General features: G+C 53.0%; 1 protein-coding gene across 1 annotated transcript; it reads right to left on the bottom strand.

Annotated features, from left to right (window-relative positions):
- Positions 1-3,998: 3,998 nt before the first annotated feature.
- Positions 3,999-7,247, bottom strand: PIANP (PILR alpha associated neural protein). The gene is made up of 5 exons (XM_003410646.4): positions 7,231-7,247; positions 6,447-6,964; positions 5,604-5,685; positions 4,375-4,596; positions 3,999-4,020 (listed from the first exon to the last, which is right to left on the bottom strand). The coding sequence occupies exons 1-5, from the start codon at positions 7,245-7,247 to the stop codon at positions 3,999-4,001; spliced, it is 861 nt and encodes a 286-aa protein (XP_003410694.1).
- Positions 7,248-11,936: the final 4,689 nt, after the last annotated feature.

The raw sequence follows: 11,936 nt of genomic DNA, 5'->3' as shown, positions 1-11,936 counted from the left end.
TAAGCTTTTAAATTAAATATTTAAGCAGATATGAGTCAGGTTTGGTTTTTCGGTTTATGTAAACAGATGATGTTTACCTTTGGTTTGTAATTGTAGTTTGCATCACTTTTAAAGTGTCTACTCTATCACATTTTTGAACTCAGCACACAGTCTGTTAACTGAGCAGTAATAGTTGGCAGGATAATAAAGGTCTTAAGGGCTCAGATGTGACCAAAGCCTAGTTGCTGCATCAGTTAGAGATTGCTGATTCTGAGAAATGTTGACTTTGGGGGCTGGAATGGAAAAAAACCCAAGAATGGAAAAGTGGGAGCAAAATAGTGGCAATCACTATAAGTGCTGGTTCTCTTCCTGTTCTTTTCCTATTTACAATAACTGGTACTCCCTGGGCCTCAATGTCTCCATCTCTCAGCCCTGCTCCTGCCCTTGTTATAAGAACCAAATTTAAGTACTTCTGACTCCTTAGAGAAAAGCTTTAGAGATAAATGTGGGGCGTAGGGGGAGGAGGGCTGTTAATTTTAGCCTGGGGTTCTCCAGCTGGCACACTGTTTTTATCTTGAATCACTTCCACACCCTGAGCTGTGCCTGGGAGATCCCTCCTCTTGGGGACTTCCTCATCCCTGGCTTGGTCTGAGCCACAATGGTAAGCATTCCAGAAAAATTCCTAAGAGAAGTTCGACTGAGTCATTTGATGCACAGCCCAGGAGGCAAGGAAAACATGGTGATCACAGATGCTGATCCCAGAAATGCCTGTGATGTGTGGGCCTCCCAAGAACCTCCTGATTCCGAAGGGGGCAGTGTGGGCACTGTTTATGCTCTTGGTCTGTCACTAAGTAGTGACTATCTAAGGGACTACTTGAAGACTTTTGAGGACCTCCCAAGGCCCCATAGCTCCAGGGAGAGATAATGGTTAGGATTCATTCCCCAGGGCCTTAAGACTTTAATCATCAGCATGATAATGTGATCTAGTTTGGGACCATTACTAGATGGCCTCTTCTCTTTCTCTGCCATCTGACTTTCCATGGGAAGGAGGGCAGTTAGGGAGAGGGAACAGGTGAGGATTTTTCAGTGTCTTTATGGTGTATTTTAATTTATTTAAATTTAGATAAACAGCAGTCTAATCAGGCAGTAATTAATTCCCTCTTCATTAGGGGCCTTCATGTGTACCTTTTGCATATGTATGAGCCACGAGGTCACACTGTCCCTCTGACAGTTGTTGAAGGTGATAGGGTCCAGTGTGCCCCAGTGTGCCCTCAAAGCAGTCGAGCTCCTTCCCCAGCTGTGTCAGTGTCCCTCTTCCTACCCACCCCCAACCTGACAAGAAGGACTAGCTTCCTGTGGGAAAAGCAAGGAAAAGTTAATGAGTCTCCCTCTCCCATCCTCCTCCAATTCCTCCCTGCCCTCACCACATCCCATCAGCACCTCTTCCGCACCACCCAGAGCTGTGGCAGCCACTGCTGCTGGCTGGAATCTCTTCAGCCCCCACTGGGTTGGTTCAAGACCCCCTCTGAAGCTTGTTTTCCTCATACCTCTGCTTTTAGTTGGCTCATCCCTCCATGCCCCACTCTGCTTCTTTCTTCTGTAGCAGTCTGTCCCTTAGGGAGTCTGATGCCATGCAAGCACACACTGCTCTGGGCCTGAAAAATAGACTCCCTTCTCCCCACACTCACCATTGCAGGCTGCATGGACTCAGCCACGCTTCCCTTGGTACACAGTAAATCTCCCAGATGCCTAAGACACACACCTCCCAACACAGACACATCCTTAATTCTAGCTTCAAAGATAAACATACTGATGTATTTGCAGTCCGGGGAAGCCCAGACGGCCCTCTTGCACGCTCCACTGTCTCCCATCCACCCTAGGGCTACCCCATTTCCAGGGAGCAAATGGGGCACTCGGAATTGACTCGACGGCACTGGGGCTTGTGGGTTTAACTGGGGCACAGATTGGGGGTGGGGAATGGGACCTGGGTGGTTACCATGGCAACAGAGCCTAGCAACAGCTGAGAGGCTGGTGTGTGGGCTTTTGCAGGGCTGGTACAAGAGGCAAACCTAGAATTGGGGGCTCAGAGGTGACTGATCCCAGCTGGGCAGCCTGTGTTCCCTCCCCCAGATACACCCCTTGATTCCACCCCCATAACCCAGCAGTGCCTCCTCTCTGAGAGGGCGAAGTAGAGAAAGCCAATGAAACTTCACTGCAGGACCTCTAATGCTGCACAGCTTTTGGGGTGCAGGTGCAGGTAGGGGCAGGTTAAGAAGGAAGGCTGAAAATAACAAAGCAGGGCAGCCTCTTTCCTGTAGCTCCCTCTCATCTCTGCCATTGCTCCACTTTTCCCTTCTCCTCTACCCTTCACCCTCCATCTGTCTTATTGGCACCTCTTCTTCCTCTCCTTGCTTGCTCCATTGCCTGCCCTTCTCCATAATTTTCCTTTTTCTTCTGTGTCTTTTCTCATGGTCTCTCTTGACCTTCACTGGCAAGTAACAAGCAAGCTACTATTCCATTCTCTTTCTTGCAGCGGCTGTTCTCCTCAGAACTGCTCCTGTCAGTTTCTCGTCCTTCTCCCTCCTTCCATCCTGTCCCATGTTAAAGCCTCCAGTACCCAGCTCAGAGTTGGAGCTGGCCAGGTTACATCAGGTCTGCAGGGCTGAGTGGTTCCCCACCTCATCCTTCTTTCCCTCCCTCCTGGCTGCCCATCCCCTCTCCCCTGTTCACAGGTCATAAAGCAGAACCAGGGGACTCACTTGAGTATCTTGCAAAGGCTTTATTTGAAAATTTTGAAACTTACATCCCACAAGAATTCAAGATTATCACCACAAGAAGAAGAAGAAAGAGATAATACAAAAATATATATCACAGCATAGGAGCCAGGAAGGAGGGGATTAGAAGGAAGGAAGGTGGAGAGACAGTGAGTAGGGTTGAACCTGAGGAGAGGGAAATGGGAAAGGAGAAGAAGGAGGGGAGGAAGAAGGGGACATGAGGGACCCCAGGAAGGGGAGGGGTAGATTTGGAACCAGAGCTCCCTATGGCCTTGAACCAGCTAGCTCCAGTCCCTGACAGCCGAGGTGGAGTTAGGGAGGCCCTAAGGGAGGCTGGGGAGTGGAGAACCGGCTCAGGGGGCTCTGAACTCCAAAGAGTGATGCACACACAGACAGCCAGGGCAGACAAAACACAAGGGACTTAGGAGGAAGGAAGGAAGGGCAAACGGGAGTCCCTTTCTCCTGTAGTGCAGCAGGTGGCTCCCCAAAACCCATCTCTCAGACAACAGAATTTAACAGTTGGGGTAGGAGAGAAGTTCAGGGCCTCACTACCCCCAATCCCATGGGGGAGCCCACAGGGTAATGAGAGCGCCCTTGGAGTGGAATTGAGGGGGCAGTGAAGCACATGACTTGAAATGGGATAGGACCATGATAGATGAGGGCCAAGAAGCCCCCAACGCACCTCCCACCCTCATACGGAGCAGCATGCAGGGACCACAGAAACTAGACCAGTGGGTGTTCATGAGGGAGAATGTGAACACAACACGCAACACCGCAACACTGGGCCTGGAAATGCACAGAGATGTAAAGTGCGTGAACCATGGACCACTGAGGGACTGAGCTGAGCGTAGGATGAGGGAGAAGACAAAGGGTGAAACGTGACACAGGAGGGAGAGTGTGAGAAACCAGCTGAGGGGCGAGGCGTAGACAGGAGACAGTACAGAAGACTGGCCGTACATGGGCATGACCTGTGAGGGTGGAGGTGAGTGTGCAAGGCTTCCATGTGAGTGTGCAAGGGTTGGAATAGGGGACCAGAAGCCACCAATATGTGAGGCCCCCACCTACAGGAGGGTGAAGCAGGTAGGACTGCCCGTGGGGCCAGGGAGTGTTCCACCGGTGGTGTGCAAGGGCAGAGCCAGGAGCACTTGTGGCCCCTGCTCCCCACAGCTGCCCTACCCTTGGTGGGGTGAGGGCTATGACAGCCCCTTGGCCTCCTGCTTGGCGGCACCCCAGCATTGGGGGGCATCACAGATTCACCAGGGGAATCCTGAGAGGAAAAGGTAAAGGGCAGAGTCAGGGACCAAGGGATAGGTTAGAACTGAAGGACAGGTCCAGGGTAAAGAAGGGGAATCAGGGTTAAGAGGGCTGAGCTGGAGTTAAAGGGGAATATGAGAACAGGACACAGAACCAGAGAAAGTAGCAAAGGAAGAAGAGGCCCCCAGAGAGGAGCTGGTCCAGCCCCTTGAGAGGGCCAGGGTCCAGGCTGGGGAGGACAGCTAGGGGCTATGGGAAGGCTAGGCCTGCCTTTTCCCCACCCACCCCAGGAACACCCCCACCATAGCTCAGGAGACCTAAGTTGCCTTCCCATCCCTTCCTCCCATCCCCTTGCCCCTGCCCTCACCGGTTCAACTGGAAGGCTGGAGCCCCCTTGGGCTGGGGCATCCCAGGTCGGGGTCCCCCTCGGGGCTCCTCATGGTCAGGGGTGGGGGTCGGCGAGTCCCCGAAGGCCCCCAGCACAGTGACTCCAGCTGGGGACAGGTCTGTCAGCGGCTGCTGGCTCTCTTCTTGCCTCAAGGAGCCTTGCTGGCCCGAGGGCCTACGCCGCTTCTGGCTTCGGTCCCAGCTGGGGCACCAGAAGGAAAAAGGTTCTCACACACACTGAGGTACCCCCCCGACCCTAGCCTGCAGCCCTGGTCACCCCCAGCCTCCCCCAGTCATTCCCAACTTCCCCCAGCAGAGAAACCTGCCCTCGAACAGTTCCCTAATACTAAATCACTTGGACTGTGTGCCCATAAAACTATTCCCCCTAAGCACAGGGGGCTTGGAGGTCAGTGCTCCCAGAGCTATCCTCCACACCTGAGCCTGATCCAGATTCACAGAATGAGTACCCTCTCCCCACCAACAACAGGGGCTCCCAGAATCTACCCACTTCCCCGTGCTCACCCAGAAGAGCCATTTCCCTCCTCAGCAGGTGCCTGACAGGTTTAGTTCTAGTTCACAGTCAGCTAATGACCTGGAGACCTGGGTCTAATGATTCAGTAAAGTGTGAAGGACTGAGTGACCAATTATTAAATGTGTGCAAAGAAAGCACCAGATTTTCTCCCTCCTCTCCAGGCAGTCCTAGGACTGGGTCAGTATTCTCTGCGAGGAAGTGGGGACAAACGATTCCTACCAAAGCCCCCAAGCCAAAATCCACTAGCATCAAGTCAATTCTGACTCATAGTGACCCTATAGAACAGAGTGGAACCGCTCCATAAAGTCTCCGAGGCTGCAGTCTTTAGGAAAGCAGACTGCCACATCTCTCTCCCATAGAGTAGCTGGTGGGTTCAAACTGCCGACTTTTCAGTTAGCAGCCAAGTGCTTAACCATTGCACCACCAAGGCTCCTTCCAAAGCCCCAGTGTACATTAATAATTCCCCATCTCTTCCACTATCCTTGTATTTCCCTGGGAGAAGGAATCAGCCTGATTTCGCACTGCCTCCCCTTCTGCATCCTTACTACCTTTTCCCAAGGCCTTGCCTTAATCCATCATTTCCTACCCCACTACCCCCAGCAAAATTGCTGCCTTTATTTCCTCCCTCTTTCCAGCCCAGACCATCAAACATTCAGACCAGCTTCCCCGAAGCTTACCAGAACTTGAAGATGATGCCCGTGGCCACAAGAACAATGATGACGGAGATGGTAATTGTGACATAGAGCTGGGGGTCCACACCTGGTTGAGTGGGGAGAAGGTTTTACCAAGGCCTGAGGTAGTAGGAGCCAGAAGGGGGTCAGAAGTTTCAGAAACCACAGGGAATCCTGCCATTTGACTCCACACTGCTGAATTCTGCTTCTCTGGAGTTACCCGTTTCATTCTTGCCATCAGCTTTCCACTGAGTTTTCTGTTCTTTTCCTCCTAAATCCTTTTCTTCCACTTTCCTAAATGTACTTCACCAAAGCCTACACGTGCATGTGATGAGTAGGCAGTTCCAAGATCAGAAAGAACCCATCTCTGCATTGAATCTACAGAGTGGAGATGTCCGTCTCTGCCCTGGCCCTACCCTAAACCCCTGACCCTGTCCCTCCACCATTCCTCCCTGAGCTGAGACTTCACCCTGGCATGGTGTTCCTCTGCCTACATTACTCCCACTCTTTTCTCAAGGTCCAATTCAAATATCAATTCCTTGAAGGCTTCCTGGTTCCCAAGCAGAAGTAATTGCTCCCTTTTCTCTTTTCCTAAAGACATGCTGTACATGCCTCTATTCCAGCATTAACTACATCGATTCATTCCAAGTGCTTATATATCTGTCTCTTCCAATGAACCTGGACTCCTTAAGGGCTTAGATGGCATCTTCTTCATCTCTGCATCCTGTGCCCAGCATACTGCCTGGTACACTTTTGAAGGAGCTAACAGACAAGGTCTCTATTTCTGCCCCTTAGATTTTTCAGCCAGCCTTCCCACCCCTCATATCCCTACCAGCCTCTCCCACTCACCTTCCCCACGGCCCCCAAACAGGAATGGCCGCAGGGTAGCAGGTGCTTCTCCAAGGATAAGCCCATCTGCATTATCCCTCATGGAGTCTGAGTTGGGGTGTGGGGTAGCCAGCCCATGAGGGGCTGCAAAACCATAGTCCAGGGGCAGAAATCCAGGATTGGCAGAATTGGGGTCCCCCCCATCCTCTCGAGACACTGTGGGGCCCCATACGATAGCCCAAGGGTACTGAGAAGAAGGTGGCCCCTCCTCAAAGCCTGATGGGGTGGCAGGGGGCGCAGTGCCTGGCAGAACTTGCCGGCGTGATCTTGGGACTCGAGGGGATCTGCTTGGTGGGGGTGCCCGCTCCCACACACATACGTGGCGTGGGGCCGAGGGGCCTCCCCGGGCACATGGGGGACGGGCTGGGACTGGTGGGGTTCGAGGGGAGGAGGAGGAGGAAGAGCCCTGAGCAGGCAGCAGGAGGGGCAGCAACAGCAGTGGCCAGAGAGGGAGGAGGTGGGACAGCAGCACTGCAGGCCTGCAAGAAGGGAGAGAAAGTGAGTGAGACACAGGCTCATCCTGTGTGTGGGGAGGACAGGCTCATACTAGAGGTCTGGGCTGCCAGGGTCTTCACTCCAGGTTTCTGTGCAAAAGCAGGTGGGCCTTGGGCAGATTCTAGCCTCATTTCCTATACCCCTAGGTTCTAGCCCTCAGGATGAAAGACCCTGGGTGGGCCCAGGAAGGAAAGGGTCAAGAGCCCAGGGAAAGTGGTCTCCAAGCTCCCCTCTGCTGTGCCAAACTTACCACATCCTAGATTCCATGTCTGGGGTCTTCCTCAGCTGTGACCCAGATTTTCTACCTTTACTGGGGGAAAAAAGGGACAGTCACAGCCCAACCCTGCCCTGCATACGTCCCCTAGCTCATTCATCCACCAATTCTACCCCCTCATTCGTTCCCTGACTGCCCAGCCACCAGCCATGCTGCTGCCACTCAGAATCCACTGCTTCTTAGCATCCTTTCGGGGAATAAACTCCCAGAGCGGTCCCCTGTCCAGCCTCCAGCCCCTATCTACAAGTTCCCAGGTCCCTGTTAGCACCACATCGCAGGGTCTACTTTCCCTTCTCCAGCTTCCTTCCTTCTCACTTCCCCAGCCTGCAGCTCCAAGCTTTTCTTAGATCTTAATTTAGAGTCAAGAACCTTGTGATTCTTTGAGCACCTACCGCTAGGGAAGGAGCCTGAGGGTGGGGGGAGGGAAGGGGAAGTCAATCTGAGTGTGTGTGTATGAGAGAGAGAGATGGGGGCAGCCTGCCCATCCCACTTTTAGTCTGAGGCATTTCTCTTATGATTGGCCCCAGGAGCCTGCATCTTCCAGAAGGGGAGGAGGAGATGGAGGGATGGGAGAAAAGAGGCAGAGACAGAGAGGTAGGTGGGAGAAAAACTACATAATGTTTTATCATCCAAATGTATAGGTGCCCTCTGAAGGGAGGTGAGGTTGAGAAGAGGCCACCCCCACAAATGTAGCTGTCCTGGGCAAAGTGTCCTGGGACAATTGGGACCATTAGTTTTGAAAGAGAAAGGCATATTCTCAGAGCTGAGGGTGGACCCAGGGGGCAGGCTCCCCTGAATGAATGAAGCTTAGACACCCTGTGTTCTCTGGATTCTGAGTCTTAAATCTGCACATTGAGTACTCAGAGACTAAAAGGGACATAAGAAGAGAATGTACTAGGAAGATGGAAATGGGGAAGTGGGCAATAGGAAGAGATGTGAAGGGCTCAAAGGCTGGGAGACAGAAGGCTGGCTAAGAGTGAGAAAGGAGGAGAACGGTGAAGAGGAAGAGGTTGTATAGTAGAGGGTGAGAATAGGAGTCAGTCCTGAAGGAGAGTGGACTGAAAAACTGAGGAGGAGAGAAGGGGCTCCAGAAGAAGGGAAGGGTGGAGGATGCCGAAGGGAGAAAAGGATAAAGAGAAAAGGTCGGGGAAGGGAAATTAAGAGGGTAAAGAGGTCGCACAGCAGAGGAAGGAGAGAAGGGGCAGGAGGAGAAGGAAAGTAGGGTCCAGGTCAGATGGAAGAAGTGGAGAGAGTAGAAGGGGGCGGGAGAATAGGGGGCAGAGAAGACCAAGGGTGGGGAGAAGGGAAATGGGAAAAGAGAGAACATAAGAGTGGAAAAAAGAAATGAGCCGGGGAAGGGACTAGGGGACAGTAAATGGGAATAACACAAAGATGGAGGAGTTGGAAATTTTTTCTTCACATTTAAAAGGATATGGAGATGTGGCAAGAGGGGGCTTGGTGGGTTGATGGAGAGAGGGAGGAAAAGAGACTGAAGCTAGAGGTAGGAGTGTTAGAGCAAACCAGTGAAGCGCAGAAGGGCTCATGCGGACACCTATGGCCAGCTGACTCCGGACTCACTTGCCCCTTTGCCTTGCGCATCCCCTCCACCAACGTCAACTCCTGCCCGGACCCCGCACCCCCTTTAGCCACCCCCTTCGGTAAGCCTGCAGTCCCCGGGTTGGAGCACCACCCCCATCCTCTCCTCAATCCTCACCGACCTGTTGTGCGCAGGAGACGAGCCGGGTTGGGGGTGGGGCGGGAGCCTCGGAGTGGGGGACCTGGGCCCCATTCTCAGCGCAGCCCCCACCTCACCCCTCCCACAGGCCCGCACTCCCGGGATAAGGCTGGAAAGCGGCGAGAGTGGGGGTGTTTGGGGGGGGGTGCGGGACGAGGAACAGGAGGTCGGCAAAGGGACTCCAAGGGAGGGAACGCCAAGAGCGGAAAGGGGACCGGAGGCAGGAAGATGCACCAAGCCGCTGGCTGAGCTGTAGGAGGCATGAAGGCAGCAGCAAGAACGGTGACCGCTGCACCAGGGAAGGCAGGATGGAATCTGGACCGGGGGAGGGATGGAGACCACGGCGCGGAAGGAGCGCTGGGGGCTAGAAGCTGGAGGCTTGGGTCTGGGCAAGGGTGCGCGCCCGGAGGGGCAGGAGGCGAAGGACACGGAGTCGGGAAGGGCAGGGCCGGGCTCCCTTGGTTGGGGATGTGGAGGTCCTCGCACTCACCTGCATGTCTGGCGCGGCGGTGCGGCGGCTGCGGGCGCTCAGGGATGCACGGGGCTGGGGAGTCGAGGCAGAGTGGAGGGTGCGGAGCATGGTTGAGGGGGTCTGGCCCGCAGCGGGGCGCTGGGGCGGGTGGGTGGCGGGCGCCTGGGGCGCAGGGCGGCGGTGGTGGGAGATGCTCGACTCGGCTCGGCTCGGGCTGCGCTCGGCTCGGCTGGGCTCGGCGCGGCGGATCCAACCGCTCGGTCTCCGCCTCTCCCCCTCCCGCTTGCAGGCCACGCACGATTTAACCCTCCTGCTGCCGCGCGGCAGGAGACGCGCCCAGTTCTGTCCCGGGTGGAGCGTTGGAGCGGCAGCGAGGGAAGAGGGACCGTGAGGTTCCCCGGGTACTGATGGCAGGCTTCCCCACCTCCTTCAGCCCAACTCTATAGATACCCATGATCGCCCCAGTTTCTGAGATTTTGAGTCCCCCAGCGCTCTGGTCCCCAACTCTGTTTCAAGCCCTCCCCCTACACCAGAGTACCCAGAATCAGGGCCCAGCGGCCGAATTCGCCACACCATCTTTGGATTACTCCAACAGTTTGATCCTCGATTTCACTCTGGCCCAGCTGCAGTGCGTTCTCCCTGAAGCAACCCAAATTATCCTTAAAAGAAGTAAATCATGTCTACTATCACTGGTTTTTCTAGTTTCCCATCCAAACTCCTTCCTATGACAAGGCCCAACACACCTCACCACTAGATAGCTCTTTGGATTTCCTCTCCTGTCACTTGCTGTGTTCCGGTTACTATGCACCTGGTCTATGTTCCTAAAATTAGGCAAATTTAACTTGCCTTAGGGTCGGGTCTGGCACTTGTTCCCTCTCCCTGGAATGCTTTTCCTTGGCTTCTCACCATGACTCACTCCATTCAAGTCTTACTTAGATCCAATGTCCCCTTCTCTGGGAGGCTTTCTTAACCTCCCTATCAAAAATAAGAGGAGCTCTGGTGGCGCAGTGGTTAAAGTGCTTGGCTGCTAACATAAAGATTATTGCCTTGGAAACCCTATGGGGCGGTTCTACTCTGTCCTACAGTGTCACTATGAGTCTGAATTGACTTGATGGCAGTGGGTTTGGTTTTGGGTTTTCTATCAAAAGTAGCCTCTCCTGTCCCAACTCCTACCCCAGCTCACCCCATTCCTGTCATCATGTTACCCTGTTTTACCTTCTTGTGGCACTGCTAGGACACTACACTCTCCTAGTTTCCCTCCAACCTCACTGGCTATTCCTTCTCAGTCCTCCTCTGGTTGACCTCTAAATATTGGAGCCTCCTAGGACTGAGTCCTTGGCCCTCTTCTCTTTCCACAGTCTCTGCCTAGTGATCTCATCCAGTCCCAGGGCTTAAATACTATGTAAATGTCAGTTGAGTCCTAAATTTATATCCAGGGCTCCAGACTCATTTATCCAACAGCCTGCTTGACATCTCCACTTTGATGTCTAATAGCCATGCAAAGCTAATGTGACCAAAATAGATGTCTTGAATTCTCCCACCCCCCACCCCATTTCTCTCCCAATGTTCTGCATCCCAGGACATGGCAGCTCCTGGCTGTTCAGGGTGAAAACCTAGGAAACATCCTTCCACCTTTTCCTTTTTCTCACTGATTCCCTCCCTGTATTTAATCCATTAACAAGTCCTCTGGGCTCTGCCTCCAAAATATATCCTGAATCCATCTACTTCTGTCCATCTGTATTACTATCCCCTGGTTCAAGCCATTGTCTCTCATCCGGAATATTGCAACAGCTTTCTAACTGGTTCCTTAATTCTCCCCTTGCCCTTTACAAGCCAGTCTTCACAATATCCAGTGATTATTTTTAAAATCTCAATCATATCATGCTCTCCCATGCTTAAAACTTTCCAGTCACTTCACATTGTATTTGGAACTCCTTGTAAGGAGAGGCCCACCAATTTGTAGCCCCCCTCATAAACAATGCCTGCCAGATAGGACTTATGCTGTTCTACCAGTTCCCGTTGACGGTTTCAGAGTAGAACTGCCCTTCATAGAGTTTTCAGGGCTGTGCCCTTTCAGAGGCAGATTGTCAGGCCTTTCTTCTGAGGCAACTCTGAGTGAGCTGGAACCCCCAACCTTTTAGTAGTAGCCCAGCTCTAAACCCCATTTGCACCATCCAGGGACTCCTTGCTGTTCTAGCTGTTTCCATCGAGTCTCTTCCAATTCATAGCGACCCCATAGGACAGAGTAGAACTTCCCCCACAGGTTTTCCAAGGAGCAGCTAGTGGATTCAAACTGCCAGCCTTTTGGTTAGCAGCCAAACACTTAACCACTGTGCCACCAGAGCTCCCCCTTGCTCCTTGCTGTCCCAAAACATCCAAAATCATTCCCTTAGCACCCCTGTACTTTCAATGCTTCCCTCTTCTTGGAATGCATTGCCTCCCCCTTCCATCTTCACTTGGTTGACTCCTGTCATT

Source organism: Loxodonta africana, chromosome 4 (genome assembly GCF_030014295.1).
Source record: "Loxodonta africana isolate mLoxAfr1 chromosome 4, mLoxAfr1.hap2, whole genome shotgun sequence".
NCBI lineage: Eukaryota > Metazoa > Chordata > Mammalia > Proboscidea > Elephantidae > Loxodonta > Loxodonta africana.
Note: the sequence above shows the minus strand (reverse complement) of the source record. Positions and strands in the feature narration are given on the sequence as shown.

Excerpts from the sequence above, each read along its gene's own strand:
- PIANP (XM_003410646.4), bottom strand. Across the intron at positions 5,686-6,446 it reads GTTTGGGGGCCGTGGGGAAG|GTGTGGACCCCCAGCTCTAT; the intron begins GTGAGTGGGAGA and ends CCACTCAACCAG. Across the intron at positions 4,597-5,603 it reads GGCATCATCTTCAAGTTCTG|CTGGGACCGAAGCCAGAAGC; the intron begins GTAAGCTTCGGG and ends CTGGTGCCCCAG.